This window comes from Salmo trutta, chromosome 12 (genome assembly GCF_901001165.1).
Source record: "Salmo trutta chromosome 12, fSalTru1.1, whole genome shotgun sequence".
NCBI classification, from domain to species: domain Eukaryota; kingdom Metazoa; phylum Chordata; class Actinopteri; order Salmoniformes; family Salmonidae; genus Salmo; species Salmo trutta.
This window is the reverse complement of record NC_042968.1, coordinates 2,818,722-2,835,934: the sequence shown is the minus strand read 5'-3', so window position 1 is coordinate 2,835,934 and position 17,213 is coordinate 2,818,722. Positions and strand designations below refer to the sequence as shown.

General features: G+C 41.4%; 1 protein-coding gene across 2 annotated transcripts in view; it reads right to left on the bottom strand.

Moving 5' to 3' along the window:
- LOC115202807 (molybdenum cofactor biosynthesis protein 1) overlaps window positions 1-17,213 on the bottom strand; it is a 44,296-nt gene that overhangs the window by 16,536 nt on the left and 10,547 nt on the right. For both annotated transcript variants that reach the window (XM_029766843.1, XM_029766844.1), the window contains 7 exons: window positions 16,278-16,445; window positions 9,386-9,550; window positions 6,085-6,146; window positions 5,364-5,475; window positions 3,574-3,686; window positions 1,657-1,767; window positions 373-493 (listed from right to left, as the gene is read on the bottom strand). In XM_029766843.1, the coding sequence (XP_029622703.1) occupies window positions 373-493; window positions 1,657-1,767; window positions 3,574-3,686; window positions 5,364-5,475; window positions 6,085-6,146; window positions 9,386-9,550; window positions 16,278-16,445 (852 nt within the window). The remainder of the gene's footprint in view (window positions 1-372; window positions 494-1,656; window positions 1,768-3,573; window positions 3,687-5,363; window positions 5,476-6,084; window positions 6,147-9,385; window positions 9,551-16,277; window positions 16,446-17,213) is intronic.

Genomic DNA, 17,213 nt, shown 5'->3' with positions numbered 1-17,213 from the left:
GCTAGTTACAATCCCCGAGCCGACAAGGTGAAAAATCTGTTGACGTGCACCTTGAGCAAGGCACTTAACCTTAATTGCGCCATTGATATTGGCAGACCCTGGCCGTGACCACACTCTCTGAGGGTGTCTCTGTTGGAGTGGGATATGCATTTAAAAATACATATAAAATAAAACAAATGCATATAATAATAATAATAAATATAAGGAAATGTTTAAGCATTCACCTAATTATTATATTCACTAAGAATGAAATGGGGAGGGACTTGTCCAATAAGAAACACTCCTTTTTGTTGCCAAAAAAGTATTCCATTGCAAAAAAAATTGCTACGGTGTGCACTAATGAATATACCCAAGGTAAAGTGCTCTTACTACCTGCATGTTGTTTCTTCTTCCTGCCCACGGCGGCGCCAATGATATCCAGCAGCTCCTGGTCAGAAGCTCCAGAGCGCAGAACGTCCCTCAGGGACACCTCCGTGTTCCCAAACAGACAGACCTAGGGACGGGAAAGAGGTGGAGTCACTAACACACATACTGGGGACAGAACAAAGGACGAGTAACTAGTTTGTGCACAACTAGTTTGTGAAACAGACGCCTCACAAGTCCTCAACTGGCAGCTTCATTAAATAGTACCCGCAAAACCCCAGTCTCAACGTCAACAGTGAAGAGGCGACTCCGGGATGCTGGCCTTCTAGGCAGAGGTCCTCTGTCCAGTGTCTGTGTTCTTTTTTTATTTATTTTGCCCATCTTAAGCTTTTTCTTTACAACTCTGCCTAGAAGGCCAGCATCCCGGGGTTGCCTCGTCACTGTTTACGTTGAGACTGGTGTTTTGCGGGTACTATTTAATGAAGCTGCCAGTTGAGGACTTGTGTGGTGTCTGTTTCTCAAACTAGACACTCTGATGTACTTGTCCTCTTGTTCAGTTGTGCACTGGGGCCTCCCGCTCTTTCTATTCTGGTTAGAGCCAGTTTGCGCTGTTCTGTGAAGGGGTAGTTCACTGCGTTGTACGAGATCTTCAGTTTCTTGGCAATTTCTCACATGGAACTGCCTTCATTTCAGCTTCAGTTTTATTGGTTCTTTAAATCAGAACAACAATTTTCAGCTGTGCAAACAATTTCAAAAGTTTTTTTTAATGATCAATTAGCTTTTTAAAATGATAAATTTGGATTAGCTAACAACGTGCCATTGGAACACACGAGTGATGGTTGCTGATAATGGGCCTCTGTACGCCTATGTAGATATTCCATCAAGAATCTGCCGTTTCCAGCTACAATAGTCATTTACAACATTAACAATGTCGACATTGAATTTCTGATCAATTTGCTGTTATTTTAACGGGCATAGAATGTGCTTTTCTTTCAAAAACTAGGACATTTCTAAGTGACCCCAAACTTTTGAACGGTAGTGTATATAAAAAAAATAATTTGCTCAGAAAACTTGGGGTGACAAATAAAACCACCCACAGGCAAAATTCGGCCCGCGAGTTGGGGAACCCTGATGTACGTAAACACACACACACACACACACACACACACACACACACACACACACACACGACTGTGTCTGTCTGCATGTGTGTGCGATTATGTAAGTACACAAACGCCCAAACACCCCCACAGTCACCCCTTCACTATCTACATGCGCACAAGGGCTGTTCACCTTGAGGTTGCCGTCTGCCGTGATGCGTAGTCGGTTGCAGGAGCCACAGAATTGATCCGACATGGAGGTGATGAAGCCCACCTGGCCCTGAAAGCCTGGCACCTTAAATGTCTAAGGAGCAGAGCAGAGAACAGATCGTAAGAACATGGTTTAAGGTAATCTTAGCCCCAGCCTGCTTTCTTTCTGTCGAACTGTCTGGTTTTACAGCGCAAGTTGGTAGTGTGGTAACGCCCTCATCTACATAACCCCATACAGTCGATCCCCGTATGATCCTTAAGCATTCCTCATCGCTTTACTCTGTCTCACTGCGCATCTGCGCCTATCCTTTGGCTAATAAATAAAAATGTAAGGATAATGGATTTCTGTTCTTTTAGTTTATATATAGCACATCTGTTCAGGAAAGGATATGTGATTGTTATACTAAGGTCATTTGGAACAGACACTGACCACGTTTACATGCACACCAATATCCCGAATACTCAAGTATTCTATTAAGTTGACAAACATCATATCCCGTTTACAATAACCCAAATAAGCTTCTATCCCGGTTATAAACCCAGATAAGATGCCTGCGATATGCTTATCTTAGACGGCATACCCATTTACTGTTGTTTTTTGCGGTCTGTGCCGGCTCAGTTTAGCATAGTATCATGGGTGTTGTGTGATTATGTTTTATTCTGAGAAGTTAAACAAATTACTTCAAAAAGTAGGATGTCTGCGCACATTCAATCCACCATAATAATTGCAAAATTTATTTCGCCGAGACTCTGTGCCGGACTGTATCGGCTTAGGCTCCTTTGACCCCTAATTTGGATATGTTTATGGTTATAATTTCCGACATTTGGTAGGCCATTTGCTCATCAACTTGTCTATAGTTAGATGCAGCTATTCTTCTGTAATAACTTGCTGCCCTGAAAGACTAAATAAAGCAGTGCTCATCAGACTAATGTCTTAAATCAATAGAATTAATGTAAATTTGTCTGTTCCAATTCAGCTACTCTCTCTGAGTGAGGACGTTTAGGGATCGAAGAGAAAATGCAATGACTCCAAAACAGTGCAAAGATTGTCCCTGTGCAAAATGTCAATGCCATAAATTTGATCGGTTTTAAGGAAATGAAAAGCTGAGAAAATCATGAAACATGTTTCTGATAAGACTGCTTGCATGTAAGTGTAGCATAGCATGTTACACGCGATCCCCTAACCACGCATTCACATTTATGAGAGAACATTTCTCCACTGATCTTTCCTAGACAAAACAGCAATTTATTAAAATCATATTTTAGTTAATTAATATTCAAGTTAATATTCTATATCTCAGTCAGTGTCTAGATTTTTTGCTTTTATTCCATTTAACCCAGATTAACCTAAATTAGGAAAATTCTGTTTATTCATGGGTTGAGTGATACTCGTGAGCGGGATATCAAAGGTGCATGTAAACAGCTTATCCCAAATAAGACCTTAATCAGGATATGAACTATTATCCGGGAATACTGTTCGCATGTACATGTGGTCATTGAGATCATTAGCCTGAGTGCCAGTCTGTTTGGCTTGACAATGAGCAATGAAGTGCACAAACAGATCTGGGACCAGGATTCAAGATAATTACAAAAGACCAGCTTTGCTTTCAGACATCATTGTATCTTGACATTTTCATTAGCATCTGATTTAGCTTCCACAACCATGTGACTTACCGTCAACTAAACAATTAATTAATTAATTAATGCAACCAGCACACACTGTGGGTAGTACTGCATCTCTGATGTAGCAGAAATGGATAACGTGTCATCATAATTTGTTCCTGGGCGGACACGGCACATTGAATATTTAATTTAGCCGAGTCGCAGGTGCAAGATGAGACAGATTAATAATTTAGAGATTATCTGTGGGAATTTAAGTGGGCTGGGGGGAGAGAGGAACCTTGGCTGTGTCCGTCTTTCCGAGTGGAAGCTGTTCCAAACTGGGCCACTGCTGTCTAATGCGGTCCAGCATCTCCTGGTAGCTCACCATCTTCTTGAAGTTCCATTTGTTTCCTGCAGGAGGCAGCAGAGGTCAACAGAATGGAGTGAATGCTCTAGTCTAGAGGTGTATTCACAATGTGGATGACAGACAATGATTGAAATCTTGTTTATTTTCTCTCAAAATACTTTGTGCGCTTGATTGTGCTTCCCGGTACACCAGGGGGGTTGGTTTTTCACATTTTGGACAGTTCTATTGGTTCAATTAGGCCGAGCAAGCTAAATCAAGCATACCCAAATCTATTTGCACTCTAGTTGAGGATAAACTTGTATAGTACGTGTCCTGAGACTCTCACTCTACATGAAACACTGTTGGTTACCATGTGTTTCTGAACAGTGATGACATATCTATTGAAGACCAAATTCAGGACTCTTAGGCTCTGTTTGGATGACAATTCATTTTCTTGCCTTCCTTGAAGGCAAGAAAATCAGTGACACAGTGAAATGCTTGCATTTACAATCTAATCATGTTTTTACATTAAAAAAAATGAAGGAAGGACTTTTTTTTTAAGTACCGTAAATTCCGGACTATAAGCCGCAACTTTTTTCCCACGCTTTGAACCTCGCAGCTTAAACAATGACGCGGCTAATATGGATTTTTCCCACTTTCAAATTTTTTTCTCTCCAAAAAAACATTCTGTGACGTGCTCAGTTTTTTGCCGGCATGAAGCTTTCATTAGACCAATGAAATTGTCGAACGGGTTAAGGTCAAACAGTGACGAGAGCGACAATGAAAACGATCCAATATCGGATGAAGCAATTCTGAGGCTATTCAACTCCGACACCGAAGGAGATGACTTCAGTGGTTTCAGTGCACAGGAGGACGACGATAGTGACCAATGACTTTCTTGGTAGGCTACTGTTTACTGCTAATTTCTTTTTTTTTGTTACAAGCCGTGTTTCGTTAAAGCCTGTGTAAAGTTCATTTGTTTCAATGTACCGGTAGGCACCTGCGGCTTATAGACATGTGCGGCTTATTTATGTTCAAAATAATATATATTTTTTTAATTCAGTGGGTGCGGCTTATATTCAGGTGCGCTCAATAGTCCGGAAATTACGGTATCTAAACGGGGTGAGTGAGGGTTTAAATGCTAACCTCTGTCACCCTGTTAATCTCCTATTTTTTTAAACAAGAGCGAGGAGATTAGATAAAGCGATAGCACCAGTTTGTGTTATCTTCAATATTTCTAGAAACTGCCAATTGTAAACTCATTAGTTGCCCTATTCGTGAAGGAACATTACTCATAGTTTCAAAGTGTGAGACTGCATTGAACCCATACAAACATAAGCCTATTTAAAACGAGGTCTACAATTTGAATATAAGGTAGATGGCTAAGAGTCTGTTATTATTTCAAAATTACAGCAATTTAAAATCCATCATGACGGAAATATTAGTAAAGTATTAGTCTATTTAAGGGAATTGAAAATACTGAGACGATGACTGTTCTCCTGTAAAAAAAAAACTGAAACTTGGACAATGCAGTAAAACTGCAACATTGACAGTGTGTGCATTTTTTGTGTGTGTGGTATTTTGACACTTTAATCAGACAGTAAGGTAATCAAGGAGGGAGACAGGCAAGTGGGAGAAACAGTGGGGAGGTTGGATACAGCGATTGAAACTCCGGTCTCCAGTCACGTCAGAGAAGTACTCTCTGCAGTGGTGGCAATGGTCTTTAAGAATGGTCCACTCACCGTCGAAGGGCATGTACTCAATGAAGCGTACTTCCAGAGGCTTCTTCTCTGTCAGGGCCACAAAGTCCAGAAGCTCGTCCTCGTTGAGGCCCCGCATGACCACACAGTTGACCTGTAGAGGGCAGTGTGCAGCAGTGAATAACATTTACATTTTAGCAGACACTTATCCAGAGTGACAGTTAGTGCATTCATCTTAAGATAGATAGGTGACAACTGTAAAGGACATTACACTGCTTGCGTAGCGAGTACAGCTTCCTCCCGAGTCGGTCCATACCTGGAGCAAACTCGGGACCTCCGTCTTGCTAACACACGTTACCGCCCTCCTGAAGCGTCTTATAAGTCGGCACCATGTGAAAATCTAGCTAGTGGGGACACTTCAGGCTGAGGAGTAAGTTTCACGCATCCCAATGTAGTAGGGGGTAGCTACAAGCCTTCCACCAGAGAGCTGCCAAAACTGCACGAATCTGTGTTTTAACTGACTACATGCAGTACCAACACAAGCCATGCATTAAAACACTATGGAGGGAAAGCCTTCCATAGGGAATGAGAATCAACACACTCAAACCAACCGTCTGATGCATTCAAACATGTGTAAGAGCGAAAACATGCACACACACGCACAGTTGAACCTAACATCGTGACAAGTATGGCTTCCAACCTACAGCTAGCTTCTTTGGAAGAACCAGCAAATGAACAAAGTTGAGTAGGACTGATCTTTTACCTTGACAGGGTTATAGCCCATCTCAATGGCTTTGTCAATACCTTCCATGACCTTGTGGAACCCTAGGAAAGAGAGGAAGGCAACAATGAAAACAGAGCAGTAGCCAATAGGCTACTAGGCTTATGTGATACATTTTATTCTAAGCACCTTCCAAATGGCCAAGGACAAAGCTGAATTGGAAAGCTGAATGGCAAAGGACAACGCCAGAATGTGAAGTCACACCAGGAATCATCCCAGACAAAGCTTAACAAACCAGTCTCAAGGCCTGAGACCAACTGCAATTTCAAATCAAATTTTATTAGTCACATGCGCCGAACACAACAGGTGTAGACCTTAGTGAAATGCTTACTTACGAGCCCCTAACCAACAATGCAGTTTAAAAATAATATTTAAAGCGCAGCAGTAAAATAAAAAGAGAGACTATATACAGGGGGGGTGCCGATACAGAGTCAATGTGCGGGGGCACCAGTAAGTTGAGGTAGTATGTATATGTAGGTAGAGTTATTAAAGTGACTATGCATAGACAACAGAGAGTAGCAGTGGTGTAGGGGGGGGCAATGCATATAGTCTGGGTAGACATTTGACTAGATGTTCAGGAGTCTTATGGCTTGGGGGTAGAAGGTGTTTAGAAGCCTCTTGGACCTAGACTTGGTGCTCCGGTACTGCTTGCCATGCGGTAGCAGAGAGAACATTCTATGACTAGGGTGGCTGGAGTTTGACAAATTTTAGGGCCTTCCTCTGACACCGCCTGGTATAGAAGGTCTGGTTGGCAGGAAGCTTGGCCCCGGTGATGTACTGGGCCGTTCGCACTACCCTCTGTAGTGCCTTGTGGTCAGAGGCCGAGCAGGGATGCAACCAGTCAGGATGCTCTCGATGGTGCAGCTGTAGAACCTTTTGAGGATCTGAGGACCCATGCCAAATCTTTTCAGTCTCCTGAGGGGGAATAGGTTTTGTCGTGCCCTCTTCACAACTGTCTTGGTGTGTTTGGACCATGTTAGTTTGTTGGTGATGTGGACACCAAGGAACTTGAAGCTCTCAACGTGCTCCACAGCAGCCCCGTCGATGAGAATGGGTGCGTACTCGGTCCTCTTTTTCCTGTAGTCCACAATCATCTCCTTTGTCTTGATCACGTTGAGAGGTTGTTGTCCTGGCACCACACGGCCAGGTCTCTGACCTTCTCCCTATAGGCTGTCTCATTGTTGTGTGTGATCAGGCCTACCACTGTTGTGTCATCGGCAAACTTAATGATGGTGTTGGAGTCGTGCCTGGCCGTGCAGTCATGAGTGAACAGGGAGTACAGGAGGGGACTGAGCACGCACCCCTGAGAGGCGCCTGTGTTGTGGATCAGCGTGGCGGCTGTGTTGTTACCTACCCTTACCACCTGGGGTCAGCCCTTCAGGAAGTCCAGGATCCAGTCGCAGAGGGAGGTGTTTGTCCCAGGGTCCATAGATTAGTGATGAGCTTTGAGAGCACTATGGTGTTGAACGCTGAGCTGTAGTCAATGAATAGCATTCTCACATAGGTGTTCCTTTCGTCCAGGTGGGAAAGGGCAGTGTGGAGTGCAATAGAGATTGCATCATCTGTGGATCTGTTGGGGCGGTATGCAAATTGGAGTGAGTCTAGGGTTTCTGGGATAATGATGTTGATGTGAGCCATGACCAGCCTTTCAAAGCACTTCATGGCTACAGACGTGAGTACTACGGGTCGTAGTCATTTAGGCAGGTTACCTTAGTGTTCTTGGACACAGGCACTATGGTGGTCTGCTTAAAACATGTTGGTATTACAGACTCGGACAGGGAGAGGTTGAAAATGTCAGTGAAGACACTTGCCAGTTGGTCAGAGCATGCTCGCAGTACACGCCCTGGTAATCTGTCTGGCCCTGCAGCCTTGTGAATGTTGACGTGGCTAAAGGTCTTACTCACATCGGCTGCGGAGAACGTGATCGCACAGTCTTCCAGAACAGCTGGTGCTCTCATGCATGTTTCAGTGTTATTTTCCTCAAAGTGAGCATAGAAGTAGTTCAGCTCGTTTGGTAGGCTCGTGTTATTTCAGTTGAAACGTACACTACTAAGGTCAGCGCTACCGGAGATATCAATGTCTCTTCCTGTGTTTTGATTCAGACAATCCCGCAGAGGAAACGTGAAGGCTAGGTTGTTTCCATTCCATTGATTCTAATTGGAAGGGCAGTCGCTTCTACCTGAAAGCTCCATGTTCCAGTTTAATGGGTGTTCAACAGGGGGATTGAAGTGAAATGGCTAATTTGGCCCACACCTTGGTTTTAGCTAAGTTGTGTTTTCAAATGGGATTTTGAAAGGCACTGACTATAGGAGGTAGGGCTTTTACTGACATGCTGTAGGAGGTTTTTGGCACTTTTGAAACAGGAAGCTAATCAATATCAATGAAAAGTATTTGCAAGTCAAGTTGAGGAATTTCAAGTTCCTGCTGTACACTGATGGAGGCATTACCATATTTGGGTGTCATGTAGGAAAATCTTACCATTATATGGTTTAAAAATGTATCAGGTTGAAAAAATTATTAAAGTGCTGTGATCATGAGTAATTTGAACATGTTAAATCATTCATGTATCACATTATATACCGCAGGGTCAGACAAATGTTTTATGCATGTTAGCTTTTAGTTTAGTTTCCTCATTACATGAGGTGAATAGGGCTCAACCGTTGAGTTTTCAAAATGTGCACGGAAAATGTAATGCTTTTTTGTTGTGCACTTCCCTTTACATCTTATCAATAAACCCTAAATTGTCCATGGTGAATGTGTTGTTGTGTGTCCCTCATTTCATACTTTACTAATTCACTTTAAGTATGTGTAGCCCTAACAGTAATTCCAGAAAAAAAAGCTTAAATGAAAGCAAGCACACAACAGTAAAGTAACTTCATCCCTACTCTGAACTTGATGAGTTTTTAATACAACATACATTTACCTCATTTGGAGACAGAGATATACCGGAAGAACAGCTTTCCCATATCTTCTATATCCCTCTGGACAATGAAACCAGTCAGCCCAACAGTGAAAGCCCAGTGTACTGTAAGAGGTTTGGCTCCGACTTTCCTTTTCCTGTGTGCTGCTGCTCTCATTCCTCAGCCTGTCTAGTCCATCTGTCCCTGCCTCCCAGGAATCTGCCTCCCTGAGCTCTGCCCCTCTGTCAATCCTAACATTTGCTCCAGTCGCTGAAATAGGTGCTGAGCACACATTGGCTCCTTCCACAACTATGTTCGTTTTGGCACAAAATGGCTACCAGGCTGTAGGTTACTGTAGATTATGGGGAAGGAAGGTGGGTTACCTTTCCGCCGAACGATGAACTCAAACTTAGCCGGCACCAGGGTGTCCAGGCTGATGTTGAGCAGGTCCAGACCAGCCTCCTTCAGTTTAGGCAGCAGCCTCGCCAGGTTCATACCGTTGGTGGTCACAGCGATGGTCTTCAGGCCCTCCAACTTCCTCAGCTCCGCTGGACAGACAGATGGACAAACAGAGAGATGATAAACTGAAGCTGTGTTACAGCACAGTGACAAAAGGCATACAATTCCTGGTTGAATTGAACTCTTGACTACAAAGTAAGTGGGTGTGACTGGCTAAGCATGCATATCACAAGATGGGGTTTGGGGATCATTTGCAAGATCATCAACCACAAAGCCCCACTTCACACACCCACGGAGACTTCAGACACTCCAGTGTAAAGTTTCTAGGATCAGCTTCCCTTCTCCCAATTCTAACCATAAACAGGAGTGGGGAAATGCAAAACTGACCCCAGATTAGCATCTAGGAGCAACTTCACCCAACACTTCCTTAGACACCCTGGGATGACCTTTGACCTCAAAAGAAAAGTGCCAGTAGACATGTCTGCTGATGTCACGGTGCCAATCGGAAAGGTCACGCGTCTGATCAGCACATGACCACTGGTGAGCTGTGTCCACATGGACGCCATCCCTACCGGAACATCCAGTTTAGACACGTTCAATTTGCTTTTTCGCCATGACGTGGTTCGGCTTCTGTTGTGCAATTTCCCTTTAGGCCTTCCCCTTGATGACATCCTGCAGATGCACTGTCCCCCACAAACCTCATGGAAAATAAATGGATTCCAATGCCTACCGTTATGACATCTACTAAATAGCACCTCTAACAACTTGAACTCAAAACGACCAACCATAGACAAAATTCTAAATTGGGGAATTATTGTGTAAATCCTGTATCAAATGAATGTGTATGTTGGATGATGATTCTGCCCAATGTGAACACCTCAACAGAGTTATGATTGGTTGGTAACAGCAATGGTAGGCTATCATATCACAAGATACAACACACAGTCATGGCATAGTTTATCCATTCCCCCCTCATGCTTCATTAAGTTTAAAGCATGCGGAGAGTGAGACAGTCATGAGCCTTGTCTCTCCAAAACACTTACAAGCCTCTCTCGCCTGCAAGGGGAGTTGACTTATGAATCATATGACTTATGAATCATATATAACTGAAGATTATACAAAATCTTAGATCAGTCCACAGACCAATGTAACTACATTCACTTTAAGTCACAATCATAGCTATTGGTTCTTGCCATTTAGGAGGAAGTTATGCCTCCTAGCAAAAATTATACAGAAACTGATAAAACTGCAGGAGAAAAACAGAAGTTTATAATTGTAGCAAGCTTGGTTTATGTGCCATGTATACTGAACAAAAATATAAAACACAACATGTAGTCCCATGTGTCATGACCTGAACTAAAAGATCCCAGAAATGTTCCAATGAGCCAAGGCAAATGAGTCTCAGGTTGGAAAAATTATTCATTGTATAATTTTTCTTTTAGTAAACATTGAAAATGGGTCCCACAGACCAGAACACCACACAAGAGTTAAATAAAATAAAGCGACCCTTGAATAATTAGCGTAAACAATAAACGGTTCCAAATTGTAAATTGCATTTACGAATGAATGCTGTTAAAAAAAAACTTTACAACAGTCTCTCTGGTATGCTTATAAATGTATTTGGTGTTGTTTACATTGTTCCAAACTATCAGAGAAATTATATTTTAACCTAACAGCACCTGATTAGCACACATAATATGCATATAGCGCTTGCTCCTTACTTTATTTATATTGATCTCCAGTATTTTCCACAATTAGTCAAATCTATTCCTCACATCAGACTTCCCCTTTACCTCCTTAGCAACCAGTAAACATTCCCCCATTTCAAGTTTATTTGTCACGTCCTCTGCATCCATTTTGCTGTCAGGCCCTACTGGTCACCTGCATGCAATGGATACATGTGTCACAAAGAGAGCAAGGGTTGAGGGAATAGGGGATGTTTTTCCTAAACAAATGAGGGATTTCGGTAACAGAACTTTTCAATCTGAAATGGCTGTAATTATGTTGCAGCTTCAGCAACAGGGAGAGCGCAATAAACACTGTTGATGCTATGTGGTGGTCACTGCAGCAAGGAGGAGACAACACAGCACAACAAGTCTGAGCCCGGCCCAGGACAATCAAATCAATTGCGGTCGGACTCCCTCAAGTAATTTGTGTCTCTTAACTATTTCATCAAAACAGTGTGCTTAAAGCATCAGACAAGGTCACTGCATATAGTTGATTTGATAAAAAAAAAAAAAAAACACACAGGATGTGTCTATGGAAAAATGCAGCTTTGAAAATCGATTGGTCGAAAGAACAGACGATTCTCAGCCGAACAAGATTATATATATATATATTGTCGGGGACAGCCCTAATATCAACTGTCAATTTACTGATACATGTCGGCACACCACTAGAAAAAAATGCAAGGAAATCAAGATATCTGTACAGCTGCTAACTCATCACAAGCACCTTGACTTCTCAAACACTATATGATGCCTCGTCTCCTTATTAATTCAGCTACTTACTTAGCTAACTAGCAAGTTAAACCAAATACACAGCTGCAGTGCTGCCAAATCTCACGCGTGAGTAGCGCTAAGTGATTAGTGCTATTTGAGGTTGGTTCAGTTTCAGTACGATTATAAATATATTAATCACGGTTTTCGATTTTAGTTTCAAAGATTTTTTAAAACATTAAATGCATTATGAAATAAATGACATTAAAATAATGTTACAGCTTTTTTATGGAAATCCTAAAGCCAAAAATAGGGAACATTCAATTGCCAAAACATTGAAAATATTCTATTGTCTCAGTCAGGTGCACATTTGGTAGATATCAATAGAAAAATAGGACATAACTATGAAATAATAAAATGATGTGGACAAGCCTTCAAAATTAGTGGATTCGGCCATTTCAGCCACACCTGTTACTGAGAGGGGTATAAAATTGAGCACACAGCCATTCAATCTCCATAGACAATCATTGGCAGAAGGATGGCCTGTACAGAAGAGCTCAGTGACTTTCAACGTGGCACCATCATAGGATGCCACCTTTCCAACAAGTCAGTTCATCACATTTCTGCCCTGCTAGAGCTGCCCCGGTCAACTGTAAGTGCTGTTATTGCGAAGTGGAAACGTCTAAGGGCAACAACAGATCAGCCACGAAGTGGGAGGCCATACACAGAACATGACCTTCGCGTGCTGAAGCATGTAAAAAAATTATTTGGAACCAAACCAACATTTGTTGTTGAAGTAGAAGTCCTGGGAGTGCATTCTGACAAAGAACAGCAAAGGTAATCCAATTTTTCTTATAGTAAATCTGAGTTTGGTGAGTACCAAACTTGGTGGGTGTCAAAATAGCTAGCCTGTGACGGCCGGGCTATGTACACAGAATATTGCAAAATGTGCTTTCACCGAAAAGCTATTTTAAAATCGGACATAGCGAGTGCATAAAGGAGTTCTGTATCTCTAATTCTTAAAATAATTCTTATGTTTTTTTGTGAACGTCTATCGTGAGTAATTTAGTAAATTCACCGGAAGTGTTCGGTGGGAATGCTAGTTCTGAACGTCACATGCTAATGTAAAAAGCTGGTTTTTGATGATATAAATATGAACTTGATTGAACAAAACATGCATGTATTGTATAACATAATGTCCTAGGCGTGTTATCTGATGAAGATCAAAGGTTAGTGCTGCATTTAGCTGTGGTTTTGTTTTTTGTGACATTATATGCTAGCTTGAAAAATGGGTGTCTGATTATTTCTGGCTGGGTACTCTGCTGACATAATCTAATGTTTTGCTTTCGCTGTAAAGCCTTTTTGAAATCGGACAGTGTGGTTAGATAAAGGAGAGTCTTGTCTTTAAAATGGTGTAAAATAGTCATATGTTTGAAAAATGGAAGTTTTCGGATTTTCGAGGAATTTGTAATTCGACCCACGCCCTATCATTCGATATTGGAGCGGTGTTCCGCTAGCGGAACATCTAGATGTAAGAGGTTATTAAGGACATTACATCAAAGTTGGATCAGCCTGTAGTGTGGTTTTCCACTTTAATTTTGTGTGACTCCAAATCCAGACCTCCATGGGTTGATAAATTGGATTTCCATTGATTATTTTTGTGTGATTTTGTTGTCAGCACATTCAACTATGTAAAGAAAAAAGTATTTAATAAGATTATTTCTTTCATTCAGATCTAGGATGTGTTGTTTAAGTGTTCCCTTTATTTTTTTGAGCAGTATATTATACATTATATATTGTTTATATTCACTTATGAAACATAATGTGTTCCGTGTGAACAAAAAATATATTTTTAGGCAGGTACCCTTGTCGTAGGAGAGTTGTGCAAGGCTCTTAACTTCAGGTTATATCCAGCCAATTTAAGAGATGTACATTAGTTCAAATGGTACCCAGTCACAACTTTCAATTAAAGCGTAACACCCAAGAGACTTAAGACAACATTACATTAAAAACCGTAGAGGGCCAATCAGTTCTTTAGTCAAAGTTTAAGTCGCTCTAGATCCTAAATTACTCAATGATTATAGTGTATATATTCTAAGAATCTTTGATCTAACGTTATCCATTGAAACATCTAGGGAATGATGGCACCCACAGCAGAAAGACAAAGGCATTGTCGAGCACATCAAAATGCTGACCCAGAAAATAGGGAACAATACCTTGAGTGTCAGAGATGGAAAAGAAAAATGTTGAGGCAGGGAAAAAGAAAATGATCAGTGATTTCAGTGAGAGAGACCAGCGTCAGAAGCATAAATAGTGGAGAACAGCATACAAAAACAACAAGGAAAGGAAAGAAGCGAGTGCGATGAAGATTATGCCAAGCCCGATAAAAGCAGTGCCCTCCACCACGAGAATACACCAGGTCGTCACCCATGCTCCTGGTGAGCTGATGTCTCATGATGTCAGCTGCCTTTGTTCAACAAAGAAGGACCTAAACTGTACAGGCTTTAACACACAGCACTTCAGTTTCAGGCAGAAGGTCCTGGCTGCTCCAGTACAGAACAATTAAGAAAATCCACAGCCTGTGGACGAAATCCAGGTCTTCTTGGGCAGTGGAATATGATGACCTTTATCCATGCGTCATCCTCGGCAGAGATGAAATGAGTGTACAAGTGAAATGTATGCATCGTGTAGGACCAAACTGATTTTTCTGGCCTTCAAGACGACATCCATTGGTATCATTTTGATGAAGTCCTTGAGATGACTCCACCAGCAACCTCCACGTGGCGGGATATGTGTGGGCCAGACTCTCAGGAAGAAAACCATGAATTAATTAATGAATATGGTGCTCCTGAGAAGGAGGATAGTCATGCTGACACTAGCGCTGTAGTTACAGCTGTTCTAGCATTCTAAATGCCCTTGGAAAAATGTCCTACAGTTTGATGACACGAACTTTTCTGATGAAACCTGTTGAATGTTATTAATTAACCTAATGCCTGATGTGTTTTAATATTTACTGCAGTTTGGTTAATAAAAACCAGATTACTCTAAATATATCTAATGTCCTTTTTAAATGGTTGCATACAATGACATTTCAGGGTTTAATACAGCACAATTCTGAGATTGTACATACATTTTATATTTACAATAATTGAATTGTTTGGGGGACACATGAGCATTAGGTAAATGTTGATTTTATAACAAGTATCTTTTATAATCATATTCAGACAACTTCCATATTGTTTGTGACGGGTTGGATATAAATGGTGTCCATATCAGACAAAAATTTACAATAATAAAAAGGGCTTTAATGCCAGAGGTGAGAAAATATGTTTTCTTAGGTTTAATATCTACTTAATGTTGAGGGGTGTTCAGAAAATGCATTATTCTAGTAAAAAAATTCTACAAAATATTACCGCAGCCCAAGAATTTTTATTTAGATAGAATCTTGATTAACCACATGACAATGATTTTCAGATACGAAGACGTTATAATAAATTAAAATGTTCTACAAAAATGTGTATATGAAAACCTTAACTGGCATGCAGATCAGTAGAAATGGTAAGATAAATTGGCATTCCACATAAGGTTGCCAACTCCTTGTGGCAGAATCTGCGAAAGCCAGCAGGAGCGGTAGGAGGATGGTTGGGTCAGGTTTTTTTTTTCTTCTGCTGGTTATCATGATCTCTGGCTCCCTCGAGTCAATTGTGTCTTCTTTCATCAAACAGTGCGCTTAAGCATAAAAAAAGCTCAATGCATATAGTTGATTTTATTAAAAACACGTGTTGTCTATATATGTAAAAACACACGTTTTAAAAACAGACAACCTTCGGTCGACAAAGGTTTTCTTTTAGTCAGGGACAGCCCTAGACAACATCGCAAGGCTTAAATCCTTATTTAACCTGTCTCCTCTACACTGATTGAAGTAGATTTAACAAGTGACATCAATAAGTGATCATAGCTTTCACCTGGTCAATATACGGTTTGTTTACAACTGAACATGGCGGTGTACACCATTTAATTGACTCCAGGATAAACTATTACAGTTTCTGAAACTATTTCCCGCTATTTCCGCGCTATAGCCCAGCGCTAACACACTTGATAATGAGCTGATTACTGTAGTTGGATTAGGTTTGTTAGAGCTGGGCTGGAACAATAATGTGCACACCCATTGGGTCCCCATGGGAATGAACTGAGAAATGCAGCATTATGATGTAAACTTTTAATACATTTTATCAAAACTAGCATATTAAATCAGGCACATTAGCGAATCTGCTTTCTACCCAAATAAAAGGGTGCATTCGTTTATAGCCCGCCAGACACAACGAAAGGGCAGTTTTCACATTTGAGACCTAATCAACACAACCCACGCCCCACTCACTGATGATGTCCAGGACGTCTGGTCGGATGAGGGGTTCTCCCCCAGTGAGGCGGATCTTCTCCACACCCTCTCGTACAAACAGCTGGGCCACGGTCAGCACCTCGGAAGTAGACAGGAGCTGAGAGCGAGGGGTGAGCTTTACCCCCTCTTCTGGCATACAGTACTGACCTACAGGGGGAGAGATTCAAGGGAGACATTTATTGGCACCTAAATAAATGGCAAGAACAAACCTCATCGCTAGTATCCCCCACTAGAGCAGCACCAATGTACAAGCTAGCTTGGTAATGCTGTTATACAACTACCTCAAAGGTTCTCATGCAGAAGAGATACAAAGCTCGACAATAACGAAAAGAACAAGCAACATCAACAGGAGTCAAATAAGAGGGTTTTTAATGAGATTTCATTGGTTAACATCACTAATGGGGATGGTCCTTTAGACAGAAATAATTCCTCATCATTTATCCTTCATATCTAATTGGAAATTGCAAACCATTTTCCCAGTGCCAAGGAAAATGTCTACTACCACTACCTCACAGTGCAACCAATGTTGAATGGCAAAAGTATTCCTACACCTTAGCCCCTAGACTAGGCACTTGCTTCGATCTGAAAGGATCAGTAATAAGAGGAATCAAATAAAATGCACAAGAGCTGAGCTATATACTGGGAGTACCAGTACCAGATCAAATGTACAGAGGTATTTGAGGTAGATATGCACATGAAGGCAGGGTAAAGTGACTAGGCATCAGGACAGACAATGATAAGAGTAGAATAAAGAACAGAATAGCAAATTAGTAAAAGTGTGTGTTGTGTATGCGAATGTGTGTGGGAGTGTCAATGCAGTGTGTGAGTGTGTATATGGGAAAGGGAAAAGGGGACACCTATTTGGTTGGTCTGTGTCTCTCTGTGTGTGTGTGTGTGTGTGTGTGTGTGTGTGTG